This window comes from Asterias rubens, chromosome 9 (assembly GCF_902459465.1).
Source record: "Asterias rubens chromosome 9, eAstRub1.3, whole genome shotgun sequence".
NCBI classification, from domain to species: Eukaryota; Metazoa; Echinodermata; class Asteroidea; order Forcipulatida; family Asteriidae; genus Asterias; species Asterias rubens.
In genome coordinates, this window is record NC_047070.1 from 1,657,312 (window position 1) to 1,670,332 (window position 13,021).

The window sequence follows — 13,021 nt, forward strand, 5'->3', positions numbered from 1 at the left end:
GACCATTAAAAGTAAAAGTTGAACTTTTTTTCGTTAGAGCGGGTGATACTCTTTGAAATACCATTCACTCAAAAAAGTCTATTTTTTAATGTTTGGGGCAAAAAATCTGACATAGCATCTTTAATAGCAAGAAGTCCCCTCGATCCACTAAGCAAAAATAGTTATCCCTGCGGATTTCTTACCTTCCGCCCAGGTAGTAGTTAGAAAGCAGGACTGAGTCTTCTGGACTCCGAAAGTAGAGAGCGGTAGTAGAGAAGTCTCCCGATTTCCAAAAAGTCTACTTCTTTTGGAGACAAGCTCTCCAAAAGAACATAATCTTCACAGCAAGTAGATACACATGGTGTTACCGCAAACCAAATATACATTGATAACTCACCATGTATTTTCTCAAATCCAATATAAGATCATTGATGTTAGGTTAGGAGGGGGGCTGAATTTGTTTGTAAAACACTAAAAACATTTTTAAAAAATAGTTTCTTGTGACTCCGATGACTGATTGAGCATAACTTTTCACAAGTTTGTTATTGATATTATTTTTCAAAAAGTTGTTAATGGCCTGACATTTCGACCCTAGCAGAGTCTTTCTTTTGCTTAGCCTCGAGAAAGAATCCGCTAGGGTTGTCAAGAACCGAAACTGTGATCTAGATGAAATGGCGGTATATAAAACATGTTTGTAAAGATTGTAAACATTGTTGAAACGTCAGGCCATTAAAATTTTAGCATTTTTACCATAGGTCCTTTTGGTTGGGACGCAGTTTACAACAGCTAATTCTATTTCTCATTATTATTTTTCATTACTCTTTTTTCATCAGCCATGGACTGCAGCCATCAAGGTCGTAAGGTCGAGGGTAAAACCTACGATATTCTAGAGGCCCAGCTATGGTCTCTACTACCAGGATTCTGTAAAGACCCTGTAGATATCAGTCCTGCCTTCAAGGGGATCGCTCGTATCCTTGGATCGGCCCTCAGCGACAGACCTGAGCTAAGATATGATGTATGCGCCGCCATCCGACATCTTGTCACAAGAAATTTGGATAAAGGTATGACTTGAAAGAAAAGTATACTTTTATCAGCCATTGGATTGATTTACAGAAATGTAAATACGCAATATAACCGACAGCTGTAAGTTTCATTTCAAAAGGTGGTCGCATTTTTTAAATAGCGTGGTGTGTCATGGCCAAGCGGTTAAGAGCATCGGATTTAAGCTCGGAGTTTGGGTTTGAATCCCACTCGTGACACTTGCTACGTAAAATTGGGGAGGTAGTGCTTTCTGCTCTACCGACCAGGCTTCTGATTGATGATACCCAAGCCTACATCCTTATGGACTGTAAAGGGGGTAACCCTGTTTCAGTCCTAGGAGTAGGTGGCAACGGCCTCTGGAAAAGAATAATTGTAGCCCACACCTTGAAGTGGCCTTCAGGCCTTTTGTGTCTAGCGACTTGCCTTAAAGAAAAATAATAAAAAAATTGCTGAAAATTTTTAGCGAATATGTCCACTTAGGAATAATAATCCCAAATAGAAATACACAATTATAGGCCCAAGGTGATGTCAAAACCATGACTATGCCCGAAGCGAAGCTGAGGGAGCTGAGGGCATAGTCATGGTTTTGACATCACCGAGGGCCTATAATTTTAACTGTTCCCCGATTATTAAGCAGTCAATATTTCTTGTATATACCGAATAAAGATTCTTCTTATCAACAACACTCTAACTATAAGGTGAAAGGTCGTCTGCGAAAAATGGTCATGGCTTGCCATGACACGGCACGCTAGTCTTACATTATACATATTATAGTTGCGTTATTTTCAGAGCGGGCATAGTCAATTGACTATGCCCCGGGCATAGTCAATATGACGTCATCTTGATAGAAAAAGGGGGCATAGTTGTTTCCATGACTCCACTTTTAAACAATCAGATTAGAGGATTCTATACATGAGGTATAAAAACACTGATATATTTGTATATAACCACATTACTTCAAAGTGAAATGGTTGTAGGTTATAGGTTTTTATAGTTGTCTTTTAGAAAAATAATAGCATATTGAACGGAACAATTTTTCTTGAGTAGAGAAAATCAGCTTACTGGGAAATAATCAATGCTGTTTCTGTTATATGTTTTTATAATGGTTATTTTTTTTCCTGTAGAAGAGAATCGTGCAGAGGTGGCTCGCTTTGCCAAGAATTTCCTGCCCATTTTCTTCAACATCTACACCAGTGGAAACTCAAGAGAAGACACTACGCTGGCTGCTGTTCTTGAGACTGCTAAGGTGTACTTCAAGATTGCCGACCCAGAGGTTGGTTTTTTGTACTTTACGGGAAAGATTTTCTGAGTTTCGCCACAAAGAGTCCAAAACTACTCATCCTTTCCACTAGTGGGTTTGTTTAAATTGAGTTACCTGGGTCATTACACTAAACGGATGCACAGTTAATCTTTTTGTTGGGCAGCTCATATGGTAGTATATTTAAGAGGTGTGATCATGCCACACCAATCCTGAAGAGTCTTCACTGGCTACCAGTTGAGTCACGCTCTCAATTTAAGAACCCCCTACTCTTGTTCTGCCTCAATGCCTCAGCTCCTTTATATCTCACTGACCTGATGTCCATCAAAGATTCTGTCAGAAATCTGCGTTCCTGTTCCCAAACTTAAATTTTTCACTTTCAAAGAACCAAGCACAGTTTGGGGATCATGCCTTTTCTATCGCAGCACCAAGGATGTGGAATCATCTTCCTCAGAACAATCTACTTCTAAGGCACTTTCAAAACTTTGCTTAAATCTCACCTTTTTTTTTTAAAGCCTACTGTACGGCGCTATGAACAACGACTGTTGGATTGGCGCCATATAAAATAAATGATAAATTTATTGATTGGTTGGTAAGCAGTTTGTAAATGTGTTTTCTCTTTTACTCTTTTCAGCTGATTATTGGCTTATTTGAGAAGCTTTCCGCTAAGCTATCGGTGGAGACAGCAGACCACCATCCTCTAATGGACCTGGCCATTGCTCTGACTCCCCATCTCGATGAGAAACATATGAAGAAGATGTTTGAGATCGTCAGTAAACTTCTCACAGTAAGAACTTGAGGTTGATTTCACAAAGAGTAAGGAGTCCGAAGTTAGGACTAGCAACTTGTCCTAACTCTAGATAAGACTAGTCTTAACTTTTAGTGAAATCTACTCCAAAGATGTAATTTCTCCATTTTTAATAATAATAATAATAATAATATGGATTTATAATGCGCACTTTTCCAGAAAACCGAACAAGGCGCCCAGATATATATTTTTTTTAAACCACCCCATCCCAAAAATAAAATTCAAAAACACCACCATGAAGACAAAACCATGTAGACACCCCCAGATTGCAGAGTAGGGCTTTTTAAACCAAAGGTAAATGTATGTAAGCAGGCCTCATGCTCGCAAGCTTTCGTGCTCGCAAGCTTTCACACTTTCCGCTCACAGGTTTTTTTTCCAACAGCCTATTACATCCCTGATCTTGACACAATGTTATACAAGAGCCCAAAAGCCAAGTGCTTCTGGCACTTGCCTTTTATGAATTCCAGGCTTGAGCTCCGTCCTCTGTTTTGGAGAGCAGTGTGCCTTTTGTACAGTGCTTCAACGAAGTTAACCAAGTTAACCAGGGGTACCGGGGGAAACAAAGGCTTTTTGTAGCAGAACCAAGAAACATGTGGCCGAGTGGATAAAAACACTGTACTTGATTTGACTTACGATCGTCATTGAATGTTTGGGATTTCCACAACAATTACACTTGAAGGGTATCAAACACAGAGCAGTTCAGACCATTTTTACAAAAGGTAGAGTAAGGTTTTCCCCCAATTTTTCTAATTAAACTTTTTGATAGAAATCAATGAATGAGTGGATCACAGAATGTTATCTTTAATCTCTTTATTCTGCATTTGATTTAAGGCCAAATACAAAATTAAAAAACATGTTAAGCCTTCTGCTTTTTGGGAAAGAAAACACACTTTCAACAACAAATGGCTGGGCTATTTAAAATTAATATTAATAATTTGTCTCAGATTGTGGTTTATATTGATTTTGTTAAAGAGTATCCTCTTTTTTTTGTGAACAAAAAAAGGAGGCGTCCTCTTAAAAGGAAGCAGGCGGGGGCGCTGTTTTTTTTCTTTTTTTTTTCTTTTTTTTTTTCTCTAACCTAATCATGGTCGATGAATTCCAGTGTAATGTTTCTGGTTTTTTTTATTTATTTATTTCTACCTCTGGAAACATTACACAGCAGGTGCAATATAAATTCAAGTAAATATAAATAATTGTTGCACATAAACTGTTGTGTTTGTTTTCATAACAGAGCACCCACCGCACAATGCAGAAGAAAGCATACCGCATAATGGAACACCTGTGCGATGGTTCCACGGAGGCGGGGCGCCAGTTTGTATCATCACACCTACTGGAGCTTCAAGAGACACTCGTCACTTCACTCTCCAGTTCATCACCGGCCTCCAAAGGGGTATGGACAAATTCTGGAAATTATTTAAATTTATTTGTGAATATTCAATGAATATTTATTACATTGCAGCTTATCCTGTTCAATGAAAGAGGGAAAAAAGTCTTAAAGTCTCGTCAGAAATATCACTTTCTATCGTAAGAAAAGGCTTTGAATGATGAAATAAGTGATTACAAAAAATGGGTTTCACAAGAGCAAAGTTTACAGTGCGGAATTTAATACAACCTCCGGATTAATGTGCCAGCACTCTATCAACTGAGCTATCTAGCCCTATATAGAAATCAAAGTTTTTATTTCGAACATCAAGTAATAAACTGCAAGGGAAACTGACTGCCTTGATAGCTTAGTTAGTAAAGTGCTGCCACGTTTATCTAGTCAATTTGTCTGTGTTTAACTTTAAATTATTTAAAATTTACCCCCCATCAGTTTCCCTTCTGGTATATTTTGTTGTGTTGTCATTTAGCCTTCGAGAAAGACTCTGCTAGGGGCAAAACATAAGACCGTTAACTATTTTAAATTTTTTTTTTTCAGTTGAAAAAAGTTTGAACAATATGAAAATATTTTACCACGATGAATAATTTTCTTCCTTTTCCTGCTTTTCAGCCCCGCATGAAATGTCTGATTCACATCATTCACGTCCTTCCCTCGGAAAACCTGGACTTCCTTGAAACGATCATACCAGAGATCATTCTTTGCACCAAGGAGGTCAACTCTAAGACAAGGGGCACAGCCTTTGAGCTCTTGGTTGACCTTGGCAAGGCAATGATGAGATGGTCAGAGGAACCAAAAGAAGGTATTATAATATTAGGTTCTTATATTATAAGTTATCACACAAGCGCGAGTGGAATACGGAAAAATATAGCGCTTCGAGGCTGAAGGCAGAGTAGGATATGGGCTGCAGACGCGCTACATTTTCCGTATTTCCACGAGCGCGTGTGATAACGTATTTATCTTCAAGCAAAGTTGGGGCGTGACATAGAACACACAATACGCAGGTAGTGATATTAGCCGTGCAATATAGGTTTTTATCACCACCCCATTCTGCGAATCTGATTGGAGGATTAGTACTTGAAGATAAAGGGCTTTATCGCACCCCTAAGGGGCGAATCAAAGGCCTAAGTATCTGGTCCTGCAGGTATAAGTTATGAAATCTGTAGTTATTTTCAGATGCCAATGTCAAAGTTTGTTGAAAATATGCCATTGACATAGACTAAAGGATTGGTCTGTTGCTATGCAGTAAAAACATTCAACTTGGTGATGACTTCATTTTGTCTTTTAAATTATATAAAACGATCTCACAATTTGAATGTAAGGTATATGCCAATAGCTGCCACATGAAATTTTGCCTTTATTTTAATTCTTATATCACAGATTTTAAAGTGTAAGTACGAAGGCCCATTAGTGCCAGCAAAAAATAAAATTCAAATCCGTTATTACGGATTCGCGATTCATTATTACGGATAAGTAATCCGTTATAACGGATTTGCAATCCGTAATAATGGATTGCTAATCTGTAATAACGGATTTGAAATTTATATTTTACTGGCGCTAATGGGCTTCCGTATGTAAGTGCTTTTGAGTTTTTACAAAAAAATAGTTTGTGGCCTGACGTTTTGACCCTAGCAGAGTCTTTCTCGAAGGCTAAAATGTCTTTCTCGAATGACTCTGCTAGGGTCGAAACTTCAGGCCATTTTGGTTGGTCAGCAGTTTGCAACAATCTCTTTTAGGTTTTGAACTTTGGGCGGATTATTCTTCAATTTTTCTTTTGTATTCCTATTCGCAGCTTGTGTGGGTCGCTATATTGGGATGCTGTCAGCTGGTTTAGCTGGTTCCCCGCAGATGATTAGTGCTACTGTGCAAGCTCTTACACGAGTTGTGTATGAGTTTAAAGGTAAGTATTTCCTCTTGCAGTCTTTTCCTTTTTCTGGTTTTTCTTCACAAATGTCTCTTTATTATCACTTTATTATCACTTTTAAGGCACTTGACACCTTTGGTAATTGTCAAAGACCAGTATTCTTTCTTGGCGTATCCCAATATATGCATTAAATAACAAACCAGTGAAAATTTGGGCTCTGTTGGTCATTGAGAATAAGTTGCAAGAGAATAATGAAAGAAAAATACCCTTGTTGCACAAATTTGTCTGCTTTCAGATGCCTCATAGAAGGCTCAAGACCTGAAGTCTTTTAATATTTTGATGAGAAATTACCTCTTTTTCAAAAACTTCAGATGGACCTATTTCTCAACATTACTCCATTGCTAGTTACCAAGTTTTTATGCTAACAATTATTTTGACTATTTACCATTAGTATCTAGTGCCTTTAATGTGTAGTTTGGTAATGTTTCGATCTCAAAATTGTTCAATGAAAATATTTGGCGAGCACTCTATCTTAGTGTAAGCATCAATCAATCTTTTTTTTTATTTTTTTTTATTTTTTACAGTGTACAACTTTAACGTTTTATTTTGCCAAATTGTGCACTTTTGTTGCAAATAATTCAGCAAGTAACTCTTCCTTAAATTTGAAATTTATAAGGGTTTGCAAAGATATCGTGACATAAACTCTCGCTTTGAGTTGTGGTGGTTCTGAAAAGAACTGGTGGTTTATCAACTCAAAGTTTTGATCAGTATGGTCTAATCGTCTTCAGAAGAATTTTGCACTTTGATTTGTATCTAAACTTTACTCAAAACGTGGAATTGCGGGGCGGATTTGTCACTTCTTGAAAATGGTTATGCTTATTCCATTTGATAGATATGGCCAAATAAATCCCTCTGTTTAACCATCATTCAACCTATGTGCACAATAGATCCCTTGCATACCAAATTACAAGCTAAAACGGTGACCTCACTGTGGTCAATAATAATATGGAAGTCTTATATAACGCATGTATCTACCAAACAAGGTACTCAAGGTGCTGAGTATATACAAACTTTCAGAAAGATAGGTTGTTGAAGTGATGAATTCTGAGACCCAATTATTTAGCACCTTGTAAGGGTTTACAGCCAGTAACACCGGGGGGAACCCTTTCTCTTTTCGGTAAGTGCACTGGGTTCTTTTACATGCGTTACGCAACACATGGGGCCAACGGCTTTTTGTCCCATCTGAATACGATGCTCTTAACCGCTCGGCCATGACACTTCCAATGAAGGCCTATAACATAGCACAACAATTTAAATTTAAAAAGCCGCTATTTCATCAAGATCATAACCTACTAGAAAGCAATTAACATGGTAAAAGTGAGTCTTTAGAACTTGTACTCGTGCTTAATCACATAACCTTGAAAGTCGTAGGGGCACCACAGCTGACTTATTGACGATTGTGCGCCATCCAGTGCGGTCTTCCACTAATTAGAACTACGAAACGTAGATAGAGTAACAGATTCACTAATGGCAGTAGTATAGGGAGATTGTTCCGAAGCATTGGCCCACCAACAATGAAAGTTTTTTTACCTAGAACTTTGTTTGCTCAGGGAGCATTCAAGCGAGTGACGATAAGTGTCATCCGTAGAAATCGTGGAGGAGTGTAGTGTGACAGTAAAGTGGCTATATATCGAAGAGTAGTTTTGTTAATTTTAAAATGGATTCGTTCTCTAATCGGTAGCCAATGAAGTTCCCTATTGTATGGGGTAATATATTCTATCAAGGGTGTGTCTCTAAACAAGCTGCACTTTTTAATTCATCTATCAGTGAATGTAATAACTATGTCCAACAGGAGACATGAATAGTGTTTTCAATTTTGCCAAAAACTGTGCTTCTTCTAACAGCTTTGGAAATTGGTTTAACAATAAATCCCGAATCTCATTCTATGTCACTCAGAAACACGCAACAATTTCAAGAACTGAATTTCAAAATTGATAGGTACACAGCAAAAGTGATATCCCCCCTACCTCACTCGCATTTTAAATAGAGCCTAGCTGTTTTTCTTTTTATCGTTGCCAGTTTTGGCTGGTGCATTCTCATGCAGTTGCTTTCCGTCCTTTTTTTATTGTAAATGCCGCGTTTTCTCAATAAAAATTTCTTCCTAATGTTCCTTGATTTTGGAGTAGGTTTATACATAATGAAAGAATAAACCATTAAATGAAACTAAAAATGGTCCTAAATGTTTGTGATGAAAGTACAGGTACCATGAAGCAGTACAAACGTATGCTGCTGAATGAGCCTACATATAATTTAAAATAATTATTAGTCGTTCGATTGGATTCATCTTAATCTATGCACCCTTGGGAAGCGACAGTAGAAGAACAGCCGATCCGCAGTGGTCCCCAAAATCACCATTGGCTCAAGATCCCATGTGGTGATCATTCGTCCACAAAACCCTTTTCTGGACATCAATAATTGCGCCCATTTTATGTACATAGCCCACATTTGTCCTAGTGGATTTACACATCCTGTACACACTGTACAAAATACACACTGCTCACCCTGTGTTGTCTTAAACAAATTTATTAAAAAATATCTTTATCTGTCAAACACTTTAAATTTGTCACAGTACTTTTTAAGTTTAATTGAAAATAAACAAATACTATAAAATGAAAACAACTAGAGTATGCATTTAAAAATCATGTAAACCCTTTACATACATGTAAGAATTAAAGCCCCAAATAGACTGTGTCTTCCAAACTAAGTATATTTTGCTTTTGTGTACACACACATTGCCTTTTAAAGCCATTGGACCCTTTTGGTAAACAGTATTGTCCAAGGCCCACACTTCGTGTGTCACAACTTCTATACAAAATAACAAACCTGTGAAAATTTAGGCTCAATCGGTCATCAGAGTCGTGAGAAAATAACGGGAAAACCAACCCTTGTTTCCGCACGTTTCGCCGTGTCATGACATGTGTTTAAAATAAATCCGTAATTCTCGATATCGAGAATTGATATTGTTTTAATGTTTTCTCAAAAAGTAAAGCATTTCATGGAATAATATTTCAAGAGAAGTCTTTTACCATTACCTTCTGTAAACCCTGTAAGTTATTTGTAAATCTGTGATTTTTTTTTTTTTGCTGTTCCGAAAGTGTATTGGCTTTAAGTAAAACATGATATACATAATTATATTTGTACATAAGTAAATGAAAACGGTTCACAATTTGGAAACCCACAGGATCGCAGAACCTGTAGCTCAAAACGTTTACCGGACCAGAATTTTGTTTAATTGAACCATGATAGAACAAGCGCAAAGACAATGTCTTATTTTGTCAGATATTGGAAAGTATATTTTGTTTCTCAAGAGAATTAACAGATGTTGGTCAGACTCAAAGTTTTTAAGGTTTATGTGTATTCAAGATTTTACACAGTGAATTATTTTTACTCAACTGGAAAAAACAAAAGACTGTCAGACTTGTCTGGTCATAAGTGTACTGGGTGGCCCAAAGCCAAAACCACTGGCCTCGAGAGTGTGGTCCAGCAGTATACTGGGTGGCCCAAAGCCAAAATCACTGGCCTCGAGAGTGTGGTCCAGCAGTTTACTGGGTGGCCCAAAGCCAAAACCACTGGCCTCGAGAGTGTACTGGGTGGCCCAAAGCCAAAACCACTGGCCTCGAGAGTGTGGTCCAGCAGTGTACTGGGTGGCCCAAAGCCGAAACCACTGGCCTCGAGCGTGTGGTTCAGCAGTTTACTGGGTGGCCCAAAGCCAAAACCACTGGCCTCGAGAGTGTGGTCCAGCAGTTTACTGGGTGGCCCAAAGCCAAAACCACTGGCCTCGAGAGTGTGGTCCAGCAGTTTACTGGGTGGCCCAAAGCCAAAACCACTGGCCTCGAGAGTGTGGTCCAGCAGTTTACTGGGTGGCCCAAAGCCAAAACCACTGGCCTCGAGAGTGTGGTCCAGCAGTTTACTGGGTGGCCCAAAGCCAAAACCACTGGCCTCGAGAGTGTGGTCCAGCAGTTTACTGGGTGGCCCAAAGCCAAAACCACTGGCCTCGAGAGTGTGGTCCAGCAGTTTACTGGGTGGCCCAAAGCCAAAACCACTGCCCTCGAGAGTGTGGTCCAGCAGTTTACTGGGTGGCCCAAAGCCAAAACCACTGGCCTCGAGAGTGTGGTCCAGCAGTTTACTGGGTGGCCCAAAGCCAAAACCACTGGCCTCGAGAGTGTGGTCCAGCAGTTTACTGGGTGGCGCAAAGCCAAAACCACTGGCCTCGAGAGTGTGGTCCAGCAGTTTACTGGGTGGCCCAAAGCCAAAACCACTGGCCTCGAGAGTGTGGTCCAGCAGTTTACTGGGTGGCCCAAAGCCAAAACCACTGGCCTCGAGAGTGTGGTCCAGCAGTTTACTGGGTGGCCCAAAGCCAAAACCACTGGCCTCGAGAGTGTGGTCCAGCAGTTTACTGGGTGGCCCAAAGCCAAAACCACTGGCCTCGAGAGTGTGGTCCAGCAGTTTACTGGGTGGCCCAAAGCCAAAACCACTGGCCTCGAGAGTGTGGTCCAGCAGTTTACTGGGTGGCCCAAAGCCAAAACCACTGGCCTCGAGAGTGTGGTCCAGCAGTTTACTGGGTGGCCCAAAGCCAAAACCACTGGCCTCGAGAGTGTGGTCCAGCAGTTTACTGGGTGGCCCAAAGCCAAAACCACTGGCCTCGAGAGTGTGGTCCAGCAGTGTACTGGGTGGCCCAAAGCCAAAACCACTGGCCTCGAGAGTGTGGTCCAGCAGTCAAGGCCTTGATGGAAATAATATAATAATAATAATAACAACGAAAACTTATATAGCGCCAAAGTCCGCCTAAAAGACGCTCAAGGCGCTTCACATAGATACAATTTAAGAAAAAGAAAAAAAAGGCTAAAAAGAACTAATCTAAGTAATTAATCTTTAACAAACCTAAGAAATTAACTAGATATAGTGTTTGTACAAACAAACACTAGGTGTTCGGCTATTGTTGGGTCAGTGTTTGAATCAATGAAAAAGTGTTGTTAATAGCTCGTCAAATTGCAAAGAAATCAAAACCAAACAGTTTTCTTGATGTGTAATAATTTTATGGTAAAGCATCAAAAAGTGTACATTTCAACCTAAAAGCCTTTAAATAATGCCTTTTCAAAGCATTTCACAGGCCCTTCCGGTTTAAAAAGGTCAAAGGTCAAGAGAAGGTCACCAACGTACCCATTTTTGTGAAGTACGTGAGGCCCTTTCATTTGATGTTTAGATTGTCAAAATAGCTTTTGTGGTTGAGGAAATAGGAACTTATGCATAATAACGACTGGAGAAGAGACTAACTAACCGAAAGGGAAATGTTTGTTGAGAACACCTCGAACGCAGAGTAAAATGATCAACACGTGGTGCAGAGCGTGACTATGCTCCTCAATGCACCGCATACTTACACGTGGTGACCGCAATGCACCGCACGCTTACACGTGGTGACAAAGTACATGTACATGTAATTGTAAAATCTTTAAGCGCAATCAATGGGGGAATTTTGTAGTCCTTTATACATGAATTTTAGAATTTTCAACCCCCAATTTTGAACCAGAAGACAAGATCAAAAAGGGGTCATATCTGCGAGGCGTTTACGGAGTTTTTATTGACCTTTCCGATGTTGTATTGATTGTAAGAATCCCTTTTTTTGAAATAATAAACTTTGAATGAGTGTATCTCGTCAACTGATGACGTCATCGTGACGTAAAAACTTTTGCATCATCTACTGGTTATTGTCCTGTGTGCAAAGTTTCAACTTAATGCAAGCTTCGCATCTATGCTTTTTCTTGCGGACAATCGACAGCGAGAAGAATAAGAAAAACCCCCCCCAAAAAAAACAAAAAACAAAAAACGAACAAAATCAATGAGTTGTTCGGGCTGTTGCCCGAACACCTAATTAAAGAGTTGTTCGGGCTGTTGCCCGAACACCTAAAAAAAAAAAACGAACAAAATCAAAGAGTTGTTCGGGCTGTTGCCCGAACACCTAAAAAATGTTATGAGCTTGACCACCTCCGTTTGTGGAAGTTCTTAAAATATAAAAAATAAATATCATGTGAAAAGCCTGGATACAGAAAAAATTTAGAAAGCTTAACAATTACAAATTTGCCATACAACCAAAATTTTATAAACCACAAGAAAACAGACAAATTTTAAATGATTTTGGGTTGAACAACGGAAGTTAACTAAAATAGCGGCTTTGAGTTGACTCAAGGCGGAAAGTGGTTACAAAGACAAGCATTATCTGAGTTGTATTTCTATTGAGTTCTATTTCTACCTGACTGAAGCAAATAATTTCAACCTATTGGAGTATCGTGGTAGAGCTGACAAAATAGACAAGGACAGTGTTTGTGTTTTGTGCGGTCAGCCATGAAATATCAAACCTGTGAAAATTCTGGCCTTAATCCGTTGTGCGAGTCGGGAGAATTAAGTTAAAGGAACATTACAGAATTGGTTTTTGCTAACAAATCAGTTGCTGGCAGTGTAAGCACTTTATGTATTCCACCATATACATAAACTGACAAACCTCTAGAAAATTGAGATCGATCGGCCATCTCGGTCACAAGAAAATAGTGAAAAACCGATTACACATTTTTGCATGACATCGCTGCAAAAACTAAAATGAATAAAACGTTCAGTGAGCGATAAACTCCAAACGGGGAA

General features: G+C 39.2%; 1 protein-coding gene across 1 annotated transcript in view; it reads left to right on the forward strand.

Annotated features, from left to right (window-relative positions):
- LOC117294398 (RRP12-like protein) overlaps positions 1-13,021 on the forward strand; it is a 52,536-nt gene that overhangs the window by 11,074 nt on the left and 28,441 nt on the right. Inside the window, exons 13-18 of the mRNA XM_033776777.1 lie at positions 813-1,040; positions 2,145-2,293; positions 2,913-3,065; positions 4,318-4,476; positions 5,077-5,266; positions 6,257-6,364. Of these exons, the coding sequence (XP_033632668.1) occupies positions 813-1,040; positions 2,145-2,293; positions 2,913-3,065; positions 4,318-4,476; positions 5,077-5,266; positions 6,257-6,364 (987 nt within the window). The remainder of the gene's footprint in view (positions 1-812; positions 1,041-2,144; positions 2,294-2,912; positions 3,066-4,317; positions 4,477-5,076; positions 5,267-6,256; positions 6,365-13,021) is intronic.